Raw genomic sequence first — 23811 nt, forward strand, 5'->3', positions numbered from 1 at the left:
CAAGAACACTTATATAGCAGTCTTCAGCTGATAAAATCGTGCCACGTTTTCCAAATCGTGTCAAGATTGATACGTACGACCCAAGATACGACCAACCTTATCCTGAAAACTTAACCAGCAAGTTTGAAAATCGTGTCACGATTTCACACAATTGTGCCACGATTTGACACCCTACAAACCAGCTCACGACATTACAAAATCGTGTCACGATGCCAAAATCGTGTCACGATTTCTCTATTCTTCCAAACCACAAATTTGAAGCCAAATTTCAACAGCTTCTGTCCTATTCCACGTGTCCATGAATTCGTAATGTTTCACTGTCTATTTAATTTTCCTTTAATTATTTCATGTGCAAGTTTTCCCAATAATATTCATCACCCAAAAAAAAAAATCCAAGTTGTTCGGCAACGACACAATAAGGGGCGTGAAGTTTATATCACATGCTTACATAGTCCTTATCTTTTCAATTTCTGTATTTTTGTGGTCACCACAGACTTCAGGTTTACGTACACAAGTCATTTATTAACTCACACAACACTTATTTTCTCATATCATATCATGACTTCAGCACCATTATTGTTCACAGTGCGGAGGAGCCAACCAGAGTTGGTGCCACCAGCTGCACCCACTCCTCGCGAAGTTAAACTATTGTCTGACATAGATGACCAAGAAGGCTTACGTTTCAATATTCCTATGATGTTTATCTATCGTCATGAACCGTCAATGAAAGAAAAAGATCCTGTTAAAGTTCTTAGACATGCACTCTCACAAGCACTTGTTTATTACTATCCATTTGCAGGAAGGATTAGGGAGGGTGCTGGACGCAAGTTGATGGTCGATTGTACTGGCGAGGGAGTTATGTTCGTTGAAGCTGAAGCTGATGTAACCCTTGATGAATTCGGTGACGCTTTGCATCCCCCACTCCCATGCTTCGAAGAACTTCTATACGATGTTCCAGGATCGGAACTAATTATTGACCGTCCCATTCGACTCATACAGGTAAAGTTACGCTAGTAGATGATCAAGAAGGCCTACGTTTCAATTATCGCATTCCAATAATTTTTACGTACTCACTTTTTTTCTTGAATAATAAGCATATACTCCCTTGAACTTGAACTTTCTATGTTAATTACGTATGCTAAACTGAATAGTTTACAAACATATATCTTGATATGAGATTTAATATATCTGAATTTTTACGTTTGAGACTTTTAAATATCAACAATATAGCATTTTTAAAAATAAATTTGTTTAAGAGTACAACTAAAATAATGAAAATTCAGCCCACAAAAAATCGTATATCCAATTTTATGTTGTTATAGATGCATGGAGCCAAAAAAACCCTAACATCTAACAAAAGATGACCTCTAAGAGTTGCTTAAAGATGAGTTGCTCCAAAAAAAAAAAAAAGAGTACACCTTTTAAATGACGGAGCCACACACACAACACGAGGGCTCCACAAATTTTTTGAAATGGAATACTACATTATAAAAAAGTATTAACTAATTAAACCCTATATAAAAAATTTGGATCCAAATATAATATCTTTTTTTTTGAACAAGCCAAATATAATATCTTAAAATGTATAAGTCATTTAAATTTGGTGTAGTTTGTTGAGATAATTTTTCTATATAAAAATATAGTTTTGTAAAAAAAGTTATGGAAATTAACATGGGAGAGACTACGTGTGTAAAAAGAGAAATAAAATATAATTTTTAAAATTTGAATTAAGATTAAATAATTAAATTTATTGAAAATTATAAGTTAAAATAAAATTATAAATTAAAAATGGTTAAATATAATGAAAAGTGATGAGTATTTTGTTTTGATGTTTATGCAATTTTTTTTAGAGGATGTTTAGGCAACTCAAAATTTTTAAAACAATTAAAAACTCAACTGAAATACAAGCAAAATCACATCAATTTTCTAGGTTAATTACACTTGCTAAACTGAATGGTTACAATATACAAAACATGAGAAGTTGTTATTTTACAAGCCATGTTTCTTTGTTTTATAGTATATTTTCTAAGGAAGGGAAAAATAAAACCATGAAAAACTAGAGTAATTTAACACAACAGGTAAATGGAAAATAAATGGATTCAAAGTTGTTGGAAAAACGGTTACAGCATGTTTCATTTTTTTTTTAATTAACTAAATTTACAAAACTATCCTTCTATTTAAAATTGATTTGAATAATGACAAATGAGCTTTTTGGTAAATAATTAGTAGGTGTAGCTTGCTAACTTGCACCTTAGGGGGGTTTGTTTTTGGGAAACACAAATTATTCTCAGGAATAACATATCCGGGAATGAAAATATGAAAATTTGATTCTTGGGTATTTGTTAAAAAAAGTGTTTGGAAAATAACTTGACATTCCTGGAAAAAAATTGGAAGTTACAATTTTTTTTTTAAAATCTATGCATAATATCATGGGAATGCACATTCCCATCTCTTTACATGGGAATAAATTCATGGGAATAATGGAAGTTATGGGAGGTTACTCCATTCCCAGGAACCTTTATACCCAGGAATATTTTTTTCTCAACCTCATAACAAACATGGGTATAATCATTCCCTAGCCATGTATTCCCGGGAATGTCATTCTTAACCTCGAAACAAACACGTGATTAGTGTTTTTAGGTGGGTGCAAGTTACCAGCCCCCTATATATATATATATATATACAAAACATGAGAAAACATATTTTGGCAATTGATCAACATGCATAACAATATTATGTTTTCTAAGTTCATGAATGTTGGGTATTACGATGATTAATTTTGTCATCTAGAAAGGCTTAGTGACGCAGCTTATTGCGTCTTCCGCTCATTTTTTTTTGTTGTATATACCAGCAAAAAAGACGGACACTCACGTGCTTGTCTTTTTGTTCTTATTATTGCGCTAATACATGTAAATTATGAACAATGATTTTCATGAAATTAGGATTTTTTTTTAATAGTGTAGAGATTAGATATTTATGAATTGTAAATTGAAACAAACCCAATAAATTATGTTTATCTTTTACAATGACACCTACAATATTTGTCAAGAAAAAAGACACCAGCAATATAAAAAATTTAATATAAATTCTTGTATTTTTTTATGACACCAACAAAAAAAATATTATTATAAGAAAATTCGTTCTGTTTATAATTAGACCAGCCCAAAATCCATTATATTTATATATATATAGTATAAATAAATTTACTTCTATAACATATATCTTGATATTAGATTTAAAATATGACAGGTCACACGTCTCAAGTGCGGCAGTTTCATACTAGTCGTGTATTTGAACCATACAATGAGCGATGGAGCTGGTTTGAAACTATTTATGAATGCCTGGGCAGAAATGGCTCGAGGAGCACATAAACCTTCCATTCAACCTGTATGGAATAGGGAGATTCTAATGGCAAGAGACCCACCACACATTACATGCAACCATCATGAATACGAACAAATTTTTTCGTCAAATACAATCAAGGAAGAAGATACCACAACCCTAGTTCATCAATCTTTCTTCTTTAGGACTTCAGACATTGTTGTGCTTCGTCTCTTGGTTCCATTTCACCTTCGCCATTGTACCACATTCGATCTTATCACTTCATGTTTTTGGTGTTGTCGCACAAAAGCATTGCAGTTAGAGGCAGATGACGAGATACGAATGATGTGTATTGTCAATGCACGTTCGAGGTTTAATGCTAACAATTCGCCACTTGTTGGATACTACGGTAATTGTTTTGCTTACCCGGCGGCCGTCACCACTGCAGGGAAGCTTTGTGGAAACTCATTAGGTTATGCTGTGGAGTTGGTAAGAAAATTAAAAGCTGAAGTTACAGAGGAATATATGCATTCTGTAGCAGATCTTATGGTTATTAAAGAGCGGTGTTTATTTACAACTATAAGGTCTTGTGTTGTTTCAGATGTAACTCGTATAAAGTTAAGAGAAGTGGATTTTGGATGGGGTGAGGCCGTGTATGGTGGAGCTGCAAAAAGTGGGGCTGGGCCTTTTCCTGGAGCAGCCTATATCATCCCACATAAGAATGTAGAAGGAGAAGAAGGTTTCATATTACTAGTTTGTTTGTCCTTTGAAGCTATGAAGAGGTTTGCTAAAGAGTTAGATGAGATGCTTGGTAAACAAAATTAACCTAAAGCAAGTGGTTCCTAGTTTTGTCATGTTTATCTTTTTGTTTGTCGTTTGTGATGTTCCAAGTACTCATTCTTGTCTCAAATTGAAGTAAAAGTTGTGTAAGTAAAAGTTGAGTCAACAAAAATGAGTGTATTTAGTTCAAATTTTGAACAAAATATAAATTTGGACCTAGTATAACCTTTTAAACAAAAATGAGTGTATTTTCATGATCAAATACCATTAACCTTTTATGTTTATATGTTAGATTCTTTCTTTTAAATTAGAAATTTTTTAGATTTAGAGTTTGTTTAAATTTTGGTGTTTTTGGCAAGAAATCATACAATGTTTGCATGTAAATGACTTGTGTTGCTTAAATGTTTAGATGTTTGCATGTTTATGTTGTTGTTTTGAGTTTTAGAGAATTTTTTTAGATTTAGGGTTTGTTTAAATTTTGATTTTTTTTGCAAGATATGATACAATATTACATGCAAATGAGTAATATTGCTTAATTATCTAGATGTTTGCATGTTTATGTTGTAGTTATCATTTTTAGGGTTTATGTATAATTTGCACTCCAAGTGTTTGATAAAATGTTGGAATGAGTTTTTTCATTGATTGTGTTAAATTTCTTATTGTGTAGATTTGAAGCAATGGCCGGGTGGATCGACGTTCATGCAGAATTCAACGGCGGGGAACCTCAGAGGTTGAAGGTTCGGTGCCTTGATGTAACGTTAAGAGGTCTCAAGGATCAACTGAATGAATTCAACCCCAGAGACGCAAGGAGGGTGGAATACGTTCGTATAAACGTCCAGCGCTCGACGAGGGGAGAGTATCATTCACTTGGGTGGAGTTAAAGAACGACGAAAACGTGACGAGCATGTTTTGGGAGCACAACATGTTCCAGTGGATCGATATGCGGGTAACGTTGCTGAGATTAACTAAAAATATCATCAACAATTTGATTCCGCCAAAAGATCGTCATTAATTAGGGTAAGATGCATTCCAACTACAACAATTAGCTTACCTGTGAAATGGGGTAATTCAAACTTGCCAAACGACCCTAATTCAAGTATTTCGCCAAACGTTCATGTTTTTCCTTCATCCGCCCTTTTTGAGTTTTAATTCAAATATAAAAAAAAACTGCACACTACACACTTGAATGCTTCTCTTGAATTAATCGACCCCTCAAAATTTCGAAATAAAATAGTGAAACCCCATTAACAACTAAAATTACAAACTTGCTACAATAAAATCAAAATTTTGAAATTGAGTGAGAAACCATATAAATCCTCCAAATTGCAATTGAATAAGGTGAATCTCGTTATCAATCAAACACATGCAAATAGTTCTAATACAAAAAAAATCTATTTTATTTTGGCATACTCCATTTGATTTCTTTCGCATGGAGTGTGAACACCGATCTCTACAGTGCCACCATATTGTGTTCTTTTGCATCTGATTCACCCAGATTTGGGTTGCGTTTTCCCTCTTGGTATGGCGTCGACAAAGATCGATGAGATCGACAATCTGTCTCAGTAATACATAACGATTTCTGCTCTGCTCGAAATCATGATCTCCAAAAAAATTATTGGGCTACAATGGGAACAACAGTTGCAGTGGCTTCGACGGTTGGAAACAGATTTGTTGGGAAGAAGAGTTTACATATAGTATGAATTGAAAATTTGATTACATGTTGTTCAATAAACATGCAGTTTTGCAATTATAAAGGACCAACTATCCAGTTTATTCTCGACTTGTCTTTCATGTGTAATTTTCTATTTGCTATATATCATCAATATATAGTACAAATAAATATAAATAACACAATCTAGATCTGATAGTTTATATTACAAGTTAAAAAAAATCATGCTAACAAATGACGAAAGTATTCAAATTAAAAATAATTGATGAAATTCAGATAGAAAAAATTATTTTTTGCTGTTTCAATATTAAATGCACAATTTTTTAGATAAAGTCCTTATTTTAAACTTCTTAACCAATACCTTTAGACATGTGTTAGTATTTCACTTAACAAAAAATTAGCTATACACAATCCCAATCAGGAATTTTAGATTATTATTGGGAAAAAAATGAATTTAAGATTGGACAAGCCTAACACGCGTGACAACGTAATTGCCGCATTAAGTACAAATCCTATAAATTACACTATCGTCGCTACGAGTTAAGATCATCTTCATTTATTAAAAAAAATGAAGTATACAATTTGAAAAGAGATAGACAGATAAAGAGATAGTGGATATTTTGGGTTAAGATTCTCTCCATTTATTAGTTTCTCCATTTCAACCATTTGAAAAGATAAAGACACAAAGAAAATTGAAAGTAATTAATAGTGGTGGGACTCGAGTTAAGATCTTCTCCATTTTGTATCCTCTCCATTTCTTCATTTGGAGAGATATAGACTCAAAAAAATATTAGAAAAAGCAAAAAATAATTAATGATGGTAGGGCCTATTATCTATTTATGTGTCTATCTATCTCTAAATTGTGTAATTCCATTTATTTTATCAAATAGAGAGGATCCTAACCCGTGGGACTCACTTAGTGGTATGATCCACTACCTACTTTTTTGTTTCTATATCTTACCAAATGGCATTATCCATTTATTTTAAACAAATAGAGAGGATCTTTACTTGGATAAAGTACATATCCTCTCCATTTGTGAAAATAAATTGAGAATGACATTTAGAAAGAGATAGACACAAAAAATAGGACGTGGGTCCCACCATCATTAATTTTTTTCTTTTTCCAAAACTTTGTGTGTTTATACCTCTTCAAATGGTATAATGGAGAGGATATTGACTCAATTTTTTGTGTCTTTATCGAGTAAAGATCCTCTCCATTTATAAAAATAAATGAAGAATGTCATTTAGATAGAGATACATACAAAAAAAAAAAAAAAAGATTGTGGGTCATACCATTGAGTGAGTCATACCGTCATTAATTATTTTTCTAGTTTTTATGTCGATGAAGATCCTCTCCATTTAGCAAAATAAATGGAGTTTGCAATTTGGAGAGAGATAGACACAAAAAATTGATGGTCCCACCATCATGAATTATATTTTATGTCTTTATCTCTCCAAATTGAAGAATTAGAGAAAGAGACAAATGAAGAGGATCTTAACTTTTTTATGTATTTTTATCACTCCAAATAAAACAAATGAAAAATGACATAAATGAAAAGGATTTTAACTCATCTTTATCTTTTAAAACGGAGGAAACTGAGAGAATCTTATGTGCTAATATTAATTTCAGGACTGACACAGTAACAAGGCGTCATGAATCTATTGGTGCTCACAAAAAGACATAGTACGAAATGACGACTTAGAATTTTGTTGCCCCATTCCATGTGATGATGTCCTTCATGAATTCATAATGTGAATTTTCCGAAAAAAAAATAGAAAATGAATTCATAATGTGAGACTTGCTCAAAATAACTGCGGGTCATACACATTTTCCTTATATTTTCGGTGCAGGTTTTCCCAAAAAAACAAAAACGTGAGCTTTTTTATTATTTTTTTGAAGAAAAACGTGAGCTTTCTAGATACCTCCATTTTAAAATGAGTGTCGTTTTAGCAAAAAAAAATATTTTAAAATGAATGACACTCTAGATTTCCAATACAACTTTAGTTTTTTTTCTTCCAACTTTACTTTCAATAAAGGTCAAATGCATCTAAATGTCCTTTAAGTTTTTCATTTTTCCCAAAGTCGTCTTTAAGTTTCAAAAGTCTCAAGCAAGTCCTTTAAGTTTCAAAAGTCTCAAACAAGTCTTTTTAGTTTTTGAATCGTTTCAAACAAGTCCTTTTAGAGGATGATGGTGATGATTTAGATGATAGCAACAAAGAGCATTATCCATCATTTGTCATGCCTAAAAAGATGACTAATTTTAAGTGGGTGTTAGGAGCCAGATTCGGTACCAAAGATGAGTTCAAGGAAGCAATTACCAACTATGTTATCTACAATAGGACTTGTTTGAAACGATTCAAAAACTAAAAGGATTTGTTTTAGAATTTTGAAACTTAAATGACGACTTTGGGAAAAATGAAAAACTTAAAGGACATTTAGATGCATTTGACCTTCAATAAATACTTCAACTTTTTCCTCACACAATTTTCAATGCAATTTTATGTTTGTCTTTTTCATATAAAACAAGGGCAGTTTAGTAAAATTGTTATGTTTAATGGTTATTCCATTTCATTCTTTAATCTGTGTGCAATTGGCTAATGCGCACTAAAATGAGAGAGTACTAGTTTAATAATTGAAGATATGGTACAATTTATATAAAATTCAAATGGTAAGCATGCTTTATGTTATCTTGCGGTGGAAAGAGGTCACGCCGTACGATAGAAGCCTACAACCTAACATATTTAAAGTATGGTTCGGTCTAACTCGTTTAATAAAAATTCAAACTCAAACATTTTATAAAGTCTATTTAATTAAATAGGTCAAGCAGAGATTTACAAAAAAAGCATATTAAATCCCTCAGGCCAACCTATCAAGCAGAGACTTACAAAAAAGCATATTAAGTCCCTATAAATATACCAAATTTTTTGTTTAGTCCCTCTAAAATTTTCCTTCAACTTTTAGTCCATATAAAATTTTCAATCTTCACTTTTGGACCCTCGTTTAAAGTAAACTCATATGTAGAATTCATATTTTTAGATAAAATTTTGGACAAAAATGTATAATATTATAATGATCTCTCCCAAAAAAATTTAGAATTTTTGACCAAAACATGAATTAAATATGAATTTTTATATTTTTGGTGGTAAAAAGTTCATATTTAATTCATGTTTCGTTAAAAATTCTAATATTTTTGGAGTGATTTTTACAATATTCCATACATTTCTGTACAATTTCATTAAAAAATACAAAAATTTACTTAAAAATAGGGACCAAAAGTAGTGATTGAAAATTTTAGAGAGACTAAAACGAAAAGTTGATATATTTATAGGGACCAAAAACATATTTAACCCTTTTATTTTTTTTGAAGGAATATATCTTCTATTATTGATATTGTTAAGTTTTTTTTCCATAATCTCAAGTCGTCATATTATTTGGTTATTTATTAGCAGATATTATTAGTGTGATTAAATCTTCGTAAGATTTCGTTATTTAGTAGCAGATCTATTCGTATGCTTTAGATATTCATAAGTTTTGATATGTTTAGTAGTAGGTTTATAGATATTCTTAGGTCTTGATGTAAAATAAGCTTTTAAAGAGGCTTATACAAGTACTATGCTCCGAGCATCCACAACGGTAGCACATTAATAAACTTCTACTATTAGTGTACTATGCTTTGAACATCCACAATAATAGTACATTAATAGACTACAACTGTTAGTGTATTTTCATAAGTTTTTTTTTTTTTTTTGAAGAAGAAAATACTTTCATAAATTTTGATATGTTTAGTAGTAGGCTTATAAGGTACTATGTTAGATTTTTAATTTTTGAATTAATTTTTATAACTTTTGTAGTCATGATAGACTCATGTTTCTACATATAATAAATTTTTCTAATGTTTTTTTTCTTTGAGAAAATAGTCATGATTTTGCCCCTCGAAATTGTAGTGGTAAGGCATTTTGACTTTGCGAATAAAAAACAATATTGTGATTGTAGTTTTGTTTTTAAGATATGGGCGTGACTGCATATTCACGTTTGCTTTGTTGTATCATTAATTTTCAGTTCTCGGCGCGACTACAGTTTCGTTTCACATTTGGGCTTTGTCTCCGTTTGTTAATCTCGCGCGCATTGCAATGGTTATTTTTCTGCATGATCAATGTCTGAGGCAATTGGTCCATTGAGTGTTTTTTTTTTTTTTTTTTCCTTTCTGCGTGCTTTTTTCAGCCGGAAATCCATTTATTTCTTGTAGTGTTTGGTTGACCACCTACAATGTTGGTTCACCTTAAACATTTGAAATTAAAATTTTCAAAATGAGATTATCTTGACTAGCGGAAGTGCATTTAAGGGATCTATATAAGAAAAAATAATTAATTAATTATACGACCAACCCACTTGGGTTGGTCTGGTGTTGTTAGCTTGGGTTCTTGGAGTGTATTTCTTCTCAAAGTCTCAGATTCGATTATCTCTGGTACCAATTTTTGTGGGCTACTTAAAGAAAAAATTATATGACCGAAATGAAATGGTAAATAAGTTAAGGAAACAATATCTTATTTAGCATACAAAATAAGGTGCAATTTATATCAAATGGTCCCTGGGTTCTTAATTTTTTTTATGTTTTTATAATTTTTGTGGCCATGACAGACCAAAAGTTTGTACATATCATTAAGTTTTATATAAAATATTTGAGTAAATAGTCATTTCATCCCTTAAAATTGTAGTTGTCGACATTATGTCGTCTGAAAATGAACGAGATCGAGCATTTTGTCCCTTCCGTTACGTTGTGCCGTTAAGAGGTATGATGTAGCACGGTAACCGCATATATAAACATCCAAGTGGATGACACACTCGCGACACGTAGCAAGAAAAATCCATCAAATCATGACTTCGAGTATCAAATATTTTATTTTTATATTATGCATACTAGATTTTGAAAGCAATTGATAGACGAAACTTTCTTTTAAATTTTATTTTTTGAAGAAACTAAACTAACCCACTCCAATCGAAAAATAAAGAAGGGGCATGATTTTTTATGCTAAAAGAAAGTTTCCTCTAGTAGTACAATACAAGATAAGAAGCACTTTTGTAATGGTCCTTAGATTTTAAACTTTTCATTTGTTGTGGCCATGCATGGTAATTTTTCAGTGCAGGTTTTCCCAACAAAAACGCGTGTTTGGTTGAAAACTATATGTTCAATAAACATGGTCCTTAGATTCTTCAATTTCTAAATTTTTGTGGCCATGATAGTTCAGTTGTACGTATCATTTTCAAAAACTCCATTTATAAATTAACGCAATCAGTGTATAACTCACTCAAAAGAAACACGACACATATTAACTCTTATATATAGTTTTGTATATCATGACTTCATCACCATTGTTGTTCACAGTGCGGAGGTGCCAACCAGAGTTGGTGCCACCAGCTGCACCCACTCCTCGCGAAGTTAAACTATTATCTGACATAGATGATCAAGAATGCTTGCGTTTCAATATGCCTATCATATTTATCTATCGTCATGAACCATCAATGATAGAGAAAGACCCTGCTAAGGTTCTTAAACGTGCACTCTCACAAACACTTGTTTATTATTATCCACTTGCGGGAAGAATTAGGGAGGGAGCTAGGGACAAGTTGATGGTGGATTGTACCGGTGAGGGAGTCATGTTCATTGAAGCTGAAACTGATGTTACACTTGATGAATTTGGTGATGCACTGCATCCCCCATTCCCTTGCTTCCAAGAACTCATATACGATGTTCCAGGCACAAACCAAATTATTGATCATCCCATTCTGCTTATACAGGTCCAATTATGTTAATTCTTTCAACCTTAATGTTTTGCAGGCCTTGTCCATGAAGTTGTGACTCAGACAATATTACACACCTCACTTTTAAATTTTAAATTTTCCTTAATATTATTTTATTTCCTTTAAAAAAAGATATTATGTTATTAATAATAATGTCTACAAATTTAGAGAATAGGTTAATTTTTATCTAAAAATAGTAGATGGAAGGCATGGCAACTGAATCTACTCGAACCGATTTTTACAAAAAATTCATTAAAGCTTTGTTTGGGAGTTTGGAGGGGAAGGGAAGTGAGGGCTTTGGGGGGTTGAAAATATATAGAAAAATGTACAAAAAAATTCACATTTTTTGAAAGAACAGTTTTTTAGAGAATGATAAACTAATACTTATGATTAATATACTTTTAATTTTAAGAATATTATAATAACATAGATTGGATTTGAAAAATTCATATAAACCTTCCATAACCCCCCAAAATCCTCCCCCAATATAATTTTTGAGTTCCCCCAAATGAGGGGGATTTTTTATTATAAGTAAAAAATTAACCTCCAAAGCCCTCTCCTCCAAATGTCTTCTATTTCTTCCATTTGCTCCTCCCTTTTTTTCAAAAACCCTCCCCTCCCCTCCCATCCAAACTCCCAAACAAAACCTACGGGTAGAGAGCGTACGGTTCAAGTTTTCTCCATCAATTCAAATAAGGGCTGTGCTATATATCACAAACGTGAAACTTCTTTGGTAACAAACAAAAATAAAACAATCCATTTAGAGGCGGTTAGCAAAAATAGAGAAACAGGCGAAAGCGCAGGGTCGTGAAATTATGAGATTATTTTCGCTATAAACAACATTTTCTTTCAAAGAAAATTATATAAAAAATTAGTCATATTTTTTCTACAAAGAAAATTATATAAAAAATTATTCATATACTATGTTTAATACATTAATTTTTTAGGGAATGTTTAATATAGATATACATTTCCCTTGAAATAATACACATATAATTTTATTTTAGGCTAAATTAAATATCCAGTTCCTTAACTAATCTCATACTTTTCTTTTGGTCTCATAACTAATATTTTTTAGTTTTGGTTCCTTAATTAATGGGGAGAGGACCAATTGGTTGGCCGACGAAAACATATTTGAGGAAACAAAACGTAAGAAATATTAGTTTTGAGATCATAATAAAATTAAAAAATTAATTAAGGGACAACTAGACGTGTAATTTAGCTTTTATTTTATCATATACATATTTAAATTTTAATCTCTTTTAAAATGGAAAAATCATTTTAATTTGAAATTCAACTAGTCGAGTATGAGTTTAGAAGAGTGTGTTAGAGGATGTTTTTCTAATAATCTTCATAAATTAATTATGATTTATGGTCGCATGAGCGCCATAAAACGTTAATCTCATACTAATGAAGCCCGAATACTTCAAATATGAAGACGTACTCGCATCAGATACGTATCAGATCTCGATACTCTGCGGATACTCGTAGATAATAATCCACGATCAGAATTAATTTATTGGATATTTATAGGATACTCGAGAGATACACACATATATTTATAAAATATACTTAGAAGAAGAACGAATGGTAAAAAAGTGAGATTGTGTTGTGAAAATTCAATAGAGATGTATATATATATATATATATATATATATATATATATATATATATCGATTCCATGGATACTAGACAATTTGTCAAAACCCTTTCTGATACCCATAAAACAAAGGAGATTTTCCGTTATCAACCAACAACGTTCGAAACGGTAACGGTTCTTCAAAGATTGCAAAACAATTTGTCAAACCCTTTCTGCTACCCACAAAACAAAGGTGACTGTTCATATTCGGTTACTTGTTATATTCGAAGATTGCAATTTGTTGGCTATATGGTTTACAATTTGCAACCTTTCTTCAAACTAACATAAGGGGAATCGAAATATATTGAATTCAATACAAATACAAATGAGATTGTTAATCCATGAATATTGTGCAAATTAACAAATGAGAAAAGCTACACACAAAACTCGTGAGATTGTTAATCCATGAATTAACAATCACAACCTTTCTTCAAACTAATATATGGGTCACCATTGCGAAGGAGATGAGGAACTCTGGACATGAAGATACGATGGGAAACAAAGAAAATATTAAAGCGTGTGACTTAAATTAAGAGGTTTAATATAAGCCATTAATTTTGATCCAAAGGTTGTTAAAAGCTCCTCTCATCTCTCACAATAAAAAGTTTCACACTTGATATGCGCTATATATATAGGTGCACCGATACCCTCAAATTTTTCGAGTGTATTATAGAAATTGTCTATATATATACTCAATCAATCAACATTAATCAAACTTTGTTTTGAATTCTTTTATTGAAGCATTTGTTGATATCCTAATATATGAGTGAAAATAGAAAATTATTTATACAAAAACTTCACATTTTTTATATTATCACATGCATTATTTTGTGTAAGGAAAATGTTTAGCCGCACGACATTTGCCGTCGTGAAATACACACGACCAGTGTATTCCACAATACACTCTTCCAATTTTAAAAAATCATTTTAATTAAAAATTGATTTAAACAAATTAAGCGAAACCACGCATACATTCGTGCCAATCTATGGTCATGCATTGGAGCAGTGCTCTTTGTGTAAATTGTGACTTTCATGGTTATATAGTAACGAAGAGTAATCAATGTTTTTTCAAGTATTTTACATGCATGTAAGTTTTAGTAGAAATTTTTTGTTAACGTATCGTAGCAGCATTATCTCCTAAATTTTAAAATTTCTATGTATCCGTATATTTGTATCATATCGTACCAGCACCCGTACTACATATCCGGGCTTCACAGTCTCAGACTAAACAATATACTTGTCTTTTTTCAATGTTCATAGAAGAAAACACAAATTAATAACTACAATTAAACAACCACATGAACTTTCTACATGTTAACACAACATTACATATACAAAACTGATTGGATTAGATTTAGGACATATATTTATCTTTATTATTTACTACTATTACATTTAAAATTACAGGTCACACGTCTCAAGTACGGTGGTTTTATTGTGGGCGTAAATTGGAATCATGCAATTGCCGATGCAACAGGTTTGAAACAATTTATGAATGTTTGGGCAGAAATGGCTCGAGGAGCACATCAACCTTCCATTCAACCGGTATGGCGCAGAGAGATCCTAATGGCAAGAGACCCTCCACGTGTTACTTGCAACCATCATGAATACGAACAAATACTTTCGTCAAATATCAACAAGGAAGAAGATGTTGCTGCTACCATAGTCCATCACTCTTTCTTCTTTACGCTTACTCGCATAGCTGAGATTCGTCGTTTGATTCCATTTCACCTTCGTCAATGCAGTACATTTGATCTTATCACCGCATGTTTTTGGTGTTGCCGTACAAAAGCATTGCAGTTAGAGCCAGATGAAGAAGTACGAATGATGTGCATCGTTAATGCACGTTCAAGGTTTAGGGCTGACCATTCGCCACTTGTTGGATATTATGGTAACTGTTTTGCTTTCCCGGCTGCTGTCACCACCGCAGGGAAGCTTTGTGGAAATCCTTTAGGTTATGGAGTGGAATTGATAAGAAAAGCAAAAGCTCAAGTTACAGAAGAATACATGCATTCTTTGGCAGATCTTATGGTTATTAAGGAACGATGTTTATTTACAACAATAAGATCTTGTGTTGTATCAGACTTGACTCGTGCTAAGTACGCAGAAGTGAATTTTGGATGGGGTGAGGCGGTGTATGGTGGGGTGGTAAATTGTGTGGCCGGGCCTTTACCTAGAGCAACGTTTATCATCCCACATAAGAATGCAGAAGGAGAAGAAGGTTTGATATTACTAATTTTCTTAACCTCTGAAGTTATGAAGAGGTTTGCTGAAGAGTTAGATAAGATGTTTGGTAACCAAAATCAACCTACAACAATTGGGCCTAGTTTTGTCATCTCCACCTTATAGTTTGTGATGTTCCATTAGATAATTTAAATGGGATTAAGTTAAATAAATTTGTTGGCTTATGGCAATATATAATGAAAAGAGTGGTGATACATGTACCATCCCATCTGACAATACACCCTTTATACCCACATAAAATTCTGATATGTGGTAATCTGGATCCTATATAAATAGAAGATAAAGTGTGGTTGTGACATGGGGTGTACAATGGGATGTATGAATAAAGGGTATTTATGTAATATTTTCCTAATGAAAGTAAAAGACCAGTTTATGATTGTAATAAGTTGAAACTTTCAACAGTAGGTAGTCAGTAGTCAATAAGAGTTGGAAACTTGTGTAAAAGTTTTATCACTCTTCTATAAATAAGTTCTCTGTCATTGCAAAGGAAATATTTATTTTAGAAAGAACATAATAAATTGTCTCTATCAAATTAATTATGATCGTTTAAAAACAATTTTATGAGATTAAATTAACAACCTATTTAATTTAACGATCCCAAAAGAAAGTATGCATGGAATAGATAAATTGAAAATAGGAAAAAATTTCACGGCATAAACTCTTCACGGATTAAAGTGAACTCTGCACGGTGTCAAAAGGATTTGACGGACTAATGTTAATTTATTACTCCCTCCGATCTTTATTATAAGAAACAATTAACTTTTTTGTTCATTGTATAAATAATGTATTTAGTCTATATTTACAATAAGATACATTAATTATTCTATGAACCTAAAAAGTCAACTTTTTTTTTTATAATAATATAGTTGTCTTAGCTAACTCATGAGCAACCTCATTTGATTGCCTTCCAATAAGACATGAGAGTTTGTTAAAAAAGTATTACAAAACTGAATATTATTATCTATAATGGATCCAAATTCGGTGTTGGTGCTATCTCTTTTGCCTTTGTTAAAATAATCAGCTACTGTTTTTGAATTTACCTCAAAATCAACATTTGTGCTATTCGACCTATTAACTTTTTTTAACCTTTATATGTTAAATTTAAGGGTTAAACATACTCTTTAAAAAAAAAAGTTTAAATATGTTCGATCTCTATAAAATTATGCTTTATGGAGTCAAATATATATTCATAATTGCATATTTGTTAAATAGACTAACAATGTAAACAAATAAGTTATTTGCATTAAACTATCATCCATTTTGTTTAACTATTGATATTTTAAATGCTAAAAATACATTCACTTTAGTTGTTGTAAAGACTAAAATGTTAAAATAAGTTTATTAATCAAGTAATAGTTTGTTAATCTTTTTTATTTGTGCTAATTGTTTTGCAAATAAATTTGTTTGAAGTAGTTGAAAATATATTATTGAGGTAGCTAACTATATTAATACCTTATTCATTCAATAGAATAAAAAAAATATTTGGGTAGCCAAAGCTACCCAATCATTACACAGGCATTTGCCCCTCGTTTCGGTCTTAATATATTAGGAAGAAAATACACATTTCCCTATTATAAAAATGGTCAAATGCATCTAAAGGTCCTTTAAGTTTTTCGTTTTTTTTCAAAGTGATCCTTTAAGCTTCAAAAGACTCAAACAAGTCCTTTTAGTTTTTGAATCGTTTCAAACAAGTCCTATTGTAGATACCATAGTTGGTAATTGCTTCCTTGAACTCATCTTTGGTACCAAATCTGGCTCCTAACACCCACTTAAAATTAGTCATCTTTTTAGGCATGACAAATGGTGGATAATGCTCTTTGTTGCTATCATCTAAATCATCACCATCACATCCTCTAAAAGGACTTGTTTGAAACGATTCAAAAACTAAAATGACTTGTTTGGGACTTTTGAAACTTAAAGGACTTGATTGAGATTTTTGAAACTTAAAGGACCACTTTGGAAAAAACGAAAAACTTAAAGGACCTTTAGATGCATTTGACCTATAAAAGCATACAAATTTTCCCTTAAATTTCTAGTGCAGGTTTTCCCAACAAATTAAAAGAAACGTGAGCTTGTTGGATAACTAGTAGTCTAGTAGTACAATACAAGATAAGAAGCACTTTCAAATGGTCCTTAGATTTTAAACTTTTCATTTTTTTGTGGCCATGCATGGTAATTTTTCAGTGAAGGTTTTCCCAACAAAGAAAGGCGTGTTTACTTGAAAACTACTGTTCAATAAATATGGTCCTTAGTTTATCAAAAGTAACTTGATCCTTAGATTCTTCCATTTTTCAATTTTTGTGGCCATGATAGTTCAGTGTTGTACGTATCATTTTCAAAAACTCCATTTATAACTCACTCAAAAGAAACACGACACCTATTAACTCTTCTATTTTTGTATATCATATGACTTCTTCATCACCATTATTGTTGACAGTGCGGAGGTGCCAACCAGAGTTGGTGCCACCAGCTGCACCCACTCCTCGCGAAGTTAAACTATTATCTGACATAGATGATCAAGAATGTTTGCGTTTCAATATGCCTATCATATTTATCTATCGTCACGAACCATCAATGGTAAAGAAAGACCCTGTTAAGGTTCTTAAATGTGCACTCTCAAAAACACTTGTTTATTACTATCCACTTGCGGGAAGAATTAGGGAGGGAGCTAGGGACAAATTGATGGTGGATTGTACTGGTGGTGAAGGTGTCATGTTCATTGAAGCTGAAGCTGATGTAACACTTAATGAATTTGGTGATGCTCTTCATCCCCCATTCCCTTGCTTCCAAGAACTCATATATGATGTTCCAAGCACGAAACAAATCATTGATCATCCTATTCTGCTCATACAGGTCCAATCATGTTAATTCTTCATCCTTAATGTTTTGCAGGCCTCGCCACACTTTTGACTTAATCACCATTTTTGTCCTTAAAGTTGTGACTCAGACAGTATTACATACCTTGCTTTAAAATTTTAATTTTTTGTTGATTTCAGATATTATATTGTTATTGCCTACAGTTTTGGAGCCTAGGTTAATTGTTCAACCAATGTTTTTATCCAAAAAATAGTAGATGGAAGGCATGACAATTGAATCCACTCGAACCAATTTTGACAGAAAATTAATTATGGGTAGAGACAGATTCAAATCTTCTCCGTTAATGATCAAAGAAAATTATATACAAAAATTATTAATATACTATGTTTCATAACTAATTTTGTCTCTCAACTAACAGGCGAGAAGACAAGTTGGCTAACAAAAACTTAGTTGAAGGACCAAAACATAAGAAATATTTGTTATGAGATCAAAATGGAACTAGGATATTAATTAAAGGACTAAACATATAATTAGCCTTTATGTTATCATATACATATTTAAATTTTAATCTCTTAATGAAAAAATCATTGATTTGAAATACAAATGATTAACACTAAATGCATGTGAGACCTGCATGATTTAGTGAGACTCATTTGAGTTTCAACTAGTTGAGTATGAGTTGATAAGAGTTTGTTGCTAATGCTCATCATTTAATGATTATATGATTTTTATCATATGGAGCCAGAAAACATTAATCTCAGACTAAACAATATACTTGCCTATCTTTCTATGTTCATAGAAGAAAACATATAAATTAAAAATTACAATTAAACAACCACATGAACTTTCTACATGTTAATACAACATCACATATACCAAACTGATTGGATTAGGACATGGATTTATCTCTATTATTTAGTATTACATTTAAAATGACAGATCACACGTCTCAAGTGCGGTGGTTTCATTGTGGGCGTAAACTGGAACCATGCAATTGGCGATGCAACAGGTTTGAAACAATTCATGAATGTCTGGGCAGAAATGGCTCGAGGAGCACATCAACCTTCCATTCAACCAGTATGGCGCAGAGAGATCCTAATGGCTAGAGACCCTCCACGCATTACTTGCAACCATCGTGAATATGAACAAATACTTACGTCAAATATCAACAAGGAAGAAGATGCTGCTACTACCATAGTCCATCAATCTTTCTTCTTTACACTTTCTCACATAGCTGCAATCCGTCACTTGATTCCATTTCACCTTCGTCAATGCAGTACATTTGATCTTATCACCGCATGTTTTTGGTGTTGCCGCACAAAAGCATTGCAGTTAGAGCCAGATGAAGAAGTACGAATGATGTGCATCGTTAATGCACGTTCAAGGTTTAGGGCTGACCATTCGCCACTTGTTGGATATTATGGTAACTGTTTTGCTTTCCCGGCTGCTGTCACCACCGCAGGGAAGCTTTGTGGAAACCCTTTAGGTTATGCAGTGGAATTGATAAGAAAAGCAAAAGCTCAAGTTACAGAAGAATACATGCATTCTTTGGCAGATCTTATGGTTATTAAGGAACGATGTTTATTTACAACAGTAAGATCGTGTGTTGTATCAGACTTGACTCGTGCTAAGTACGCAGAAGTGAATTTCGGATGGGGTGAGGCGGTGTATGGTGGAGTGGTAAAAGGTGGGGCTGGACCTTTACCTGGAGCAACGTATATAATCCCACATAAGAATGCAGAAGGAGAAGAAGGTTTAATATTACTAATTTTCTTAACCTCTGAAGTTATGAAGAGGTTTGCTGAAGAGTTAGATAAGATGTTTGGTAATCAAAATCAACCTACAACGATTGGTCCTAGTTTTGTCATCTCTACCTTATAGTTTGCGATGTTCCATTAGATAAGTTAAATAAATTTGTTGGCTTATGGCAATATCTGAAAATGACAGACCAATTTATTATGGTAATAAGTTAAAACTTTCCACAGTATGTAGTCAATAAAAGTTGGTAACTGGGACTTTTGGTGTCACTGGTTGCTGGGTTCAGGTTGTGTTTTGGCTTCTGTTTTGATAGCAGGATCTGTTTTAGGCTTGCTGCCTTCCCGGTGTTCTATTTTCAGTTTTTAGGGAGTTTCTTGATTTTTTCAGGTTGCTGTTTTCTGCAGTGTACAACTGCAGTCCTGCTATTTTCCTTTCTTGGCCTCCACTGTAATGTGTACTGCTTGTATATTTCGGTGTTATTAATATAAGCTGTTTCAAAAAAAAGTTGGTAACTTATATAAAAGTTTTTTCACTCTTTTATAAATAATTGTTTCTATGAAATTAATTATGATCGTTTAAAAACAATTTTATAAGAATATTAAATTAACAACCTATTAATTTAACGAAAGTATACAGTAAAGAGATAAATTGAAAATAGAAAAAATTTCACGGCATAAACTCTTCAAGGATTAAAGTAAACTATGCACGGTGCACATGCACCCACGTCCCGCTATCTAAAAGATGATGGTGTGTAAAAATAAAACTATGGTTGGCATTTGGATATGCTTAGAGGTGGATATCAGAATATGGAATTGTAGTGTAGCTTCAACAAAAAGAAGTTTATGCTTCATCTTCTTAACCGATATTTTTCAACCCATCTTTTATCTTATCAACTTTGTAGCATTGACGCCATCACAATATTAACACATATAATTACATTGAATTAATTTATTTTCACAAATTTTTACATAGTGTCGTGTCTAAGTCGGTGTTTCATAGCTTAGGAGATATTTGTCTTTTGACATGTAGAATATGTTTTGATATGTAGAATATGTTTTACACTAAAAGGTGTGTTTGTGTCATTTAAAGATACCTCAAGGGTATGTGTAATTTTCTCAATAACTTATCGTATCTTTTTGAATAATATAGCAGCATGGTGTATAAAAAAATAGTTTAATAAGAAAAAAAGCAAAATAGTGTGAAAAAATCATGGCAAAACTATAGCAATGAATTTTTATTCAAAGTTTATTAAAATTATGAAAGCAAACTATGACCTACCTAAAACTTAAACAAAATACATTCTCCATGATAATTAATTTGCAAACATCTAATCTAACCTAATACAATCCTCCTAACAAATCAATCTAATCTAACAAACCAATATCTGCAACTACATTATTACATGAGTTGCACCCACTCACCTGAACTAGGCACACCAGCATGCACCAAAAACAAAAGGTAATAACCTGGTGGTGCAATCTCTTGAGTAGATGGTCCAACCACAGTAGCATAATAAATATCCAAATTCACCATTGTTACACCAATCAACTTCAAAACCACCATCCTCTGATTCATTCCAAAAGAATGTGTAGTAAACGACGGTGCCAATAACCTAACGGAAACTTCACTTGCCGAAGCAAACTTAGCTACCGTAAATGTCACATAATAAAACACCCTATACCCTAAAATTTTATTGGTGACATGCCAAATCGTTGGCCGCACTAGATCAAACTCCAACGACAAATAGGGCGGAGAAAATGCCTCTAAGCTTAAATCGGTTGGAAATTCAACTCCGGTAAAATTGTAATTTACATGTGGATTACTACCACCTACTAAAACTCTTCCATCTCTTAACACAATTGCAGATGAATGGTAGAGTCTAGGTCTAGAAGCTGGTGACATTACACTAAATCGTTTATCTGATTTGGTTTCTGATGAACGGAAAATTACCGGTGTTAAAACAGGTTGACGTCCGTTTTCCCATCCAGCTGTACCTGATCCAGCGCCGTTAATTATAATAACATCGCCGTTAGGTAGAATTAACATGTCTCCCATTACTCTTGCCATTGGCATATTCTCAATAATCCAACTAGGATTCGAATCCGTTACTTTGAGAAATCCACATGTTTTAAGTGCTGGCATGAAGTTCTTTCCCTTTGCAGCTTCGAATGATCCTCGAGGTGCTCCCCCACAGATCATGATTGTAGCTTCCATGGAGATTTGGTTTTCGTCTAATGGAAGAAGAACAGATGATCCTGAACTAGGATAGTTATGAGGATCACCACCTGGAATCTCAGGAAATTCTTTAACAACGACGTTTTGTTTGTAATCAAATAAAATGGATCGTGTGTTTGCGAAAATGAAAAGGTTTCCATTAGGTAGAAGATGAACGAATGGATATAAGTTGTTTTCGCTTGGATCGTTAGTTTCTTGGAGAAAAGATAGATGAATGGATGAAGAAGACGAAGAAGAAGAAGAAGTCGTTGTTTTAGGAATGAATTCATAGTTGAATTGTCTTCTACCACCAATAATTATAATGCGATTATCTGGTAGTATTTGATTTGTTGCATACCATCTTCTTTCGGATAAGTAACTTGGGAATTCAATCCAATCACAATTTTCGTTGAAACATGGTGTGAACATTCGAATTCGACGCTCACCATCGTTGAAACCACCGGTTTGGACTAATGTACCGTTTGAGAGAACAGAACCTGAGGAACACCAAGTGTCTGTTTGTACAGTTAAGGATCGGAATGTATTTGTGGCAATGTCGTATAGAACAGAGTGAGCAGTGCAATCAATTTTAAGGGCAGTGTCGAATGGATCCATACGACACCGGCCATTTGAAAGAGGGAGATTTGAAGGGCCAAAATCGGTTCGATCGAAAATTATGATTTTATTGTTGTGTGAAAGTTGCATGTGCATAGCTGAAATGCCAATGGTTGGTTGTATTAGTTCCCATTCTCCTTGATTGCTAGAGGGTGATGATAATAATGATGGTAATGGAGATGGTGATGGTGATGATGATGATGATGATACGATTAGGATGTGGAAATGTGGGATTAATGAAGATAGTATGAAGAAAATTAGGATTAATGTGATAGAGCTCATTTTGGGTGGGTTAGAAGAGAAAAGGAGGTAGAGTGTTGGAATTGAGTAGCTAGTAGTTGGATTAATATTTTACTAGTAAAGTGTTGGTGGGATTTGGGTTTGTTTAGTGTACGAAATTAATGAAATATATATTGATTTGAATGATTAAATACTACATGAGATATATATATACATGCATGTGGAATTGGTGGTAAGTGTCTTTGAAAGGAGTGATGGATTCGGCAACTAAAGGGGCAATTTTGAAGGAATGTAGTTTAAGGCCAAGAAGTATGATTCCTACTAATATGCGACAAATCTTGAATACATGTTCATGAAAGACTGAGCAATGGACTCATGATACAGTTACTAATTACTATAATTGGAGTATCATATCGTATAGTTCTTTGGTAGCAGTATGACACGTTTGCCTTTTAAATTTGTGGCATCTTTCATGCCAAGTTTAATTTCAGATTGATCATGCAGTATTTTGTGTGTAATTCAAAGGAGCCTATAATAAACACAGGTTCCAACAAGAGATAAGTTGATCTCACATAGAACTTAAGCTTTGACAAGAATTTTTTTGGCCAAACAACTTTTCGTAAACTCATATCAATTTGAAATTAATTTAAAAAACTTAGTTAGGCTACATCAAGAGTACATGTAAGACGGGTTCTTTTCTCTATCTTTTTTTTT

The 23811-nt window shown here is 32.5% G+C and overlaps 4 protein-coding genes across 4 annotated transcripts; 3 read left to right on the forward strand and 1 right to left on the reverse strand.

Annotated features, from left to right (window-relative positions):
• The first annotated feature begins 400 nt into the window (after positions 1–400).
• LOC11429609 (benzyl alcohol O-benzoyltransferase) lies at positions 401–5654 on the forward strand. The gene is made up of 3 exons (XM_024770376.2): positions 401–999; positions 3250–4132; positions 4769–5654. Exons 1-3 carry the CDS (start codon positions 559–561, stop codon positions 4834–4836), a joined length of 1392 nt encoding a protein of 463 aa, XP_024626144.2. The 5' UTR covers positions 401–558; the 3' UTR covers positions 4837–5654.
• A 5438-nt stretch (positions 5655–11092) lies between these two features.
• LOC11423175 (benzyl alcohol O-benzoyltransferase) lies at positions 11093–15558 on the forward strand. The gene is made up of 2 exons (XM_024770282.2): positions 11093–11567; positions 14617–15558. The coding sequence occupies exons 1-2, from the start codon at positions 11127–11129 to the stop codon at positions 15556–15558; spliced, it is 1383 nt and encodes a 460-aa protein (XP_024626050.1). The 5' UTR covers positions 11093–11126.
• Positions 15559–17717: 2159 nt separating this feature from the next.
• Positions 17718–20297, forward strand: LOC11423176 (benzyl alcohol O-benzoyltransferase). The gene is made up of 2 exons (XM_003626338.3): positions 17718–18306; positions 19210–20297. Exons 1-2 carry the CDS (start codon positions 17860–17862, stop codon positions 20149–20151), a joined length of 1389 nt encoding a protein of 462 aa, XP_003626386.1. The 5' UTR covers positions 17718–17859; the 3' UTR covers positions 20152–20297.
• Positions 20298–21311: 1014 nt separating this feature from the next.
• Positions 21312–23250, reverse strand: LOC11425668 (aldehyde oxidase GLOX). The gene has a single exon (XM_003626339.4). The coding sequence runs from the start codon at positions 23137–23139 to the stop codon at positions 21427–21429; it is 1713 nt and encodes a 570-aa protein (XP_003626387.1). The 5' UTR covers positions 23140–23250; the 3' UTR covers positions 21312–21426.
• Between the last annotated feature and the right edge of the window lie 561 nt (positions 23251–23811).

Source organism: Medicago truncatula, chromosome 7, assembly GCF_003473485.1.
Source record: "Medicago truncatula cultivar Jemalong A17 chromosome 7, MtrunA17r5.0-ANR, whole genome shotgun sequence".
NCBI lineage: Eukaryota > Viridiplantae > Streptophyta > Magnoliopsida > Fabales > Fabaceae > Medicago > Medicago truncatula.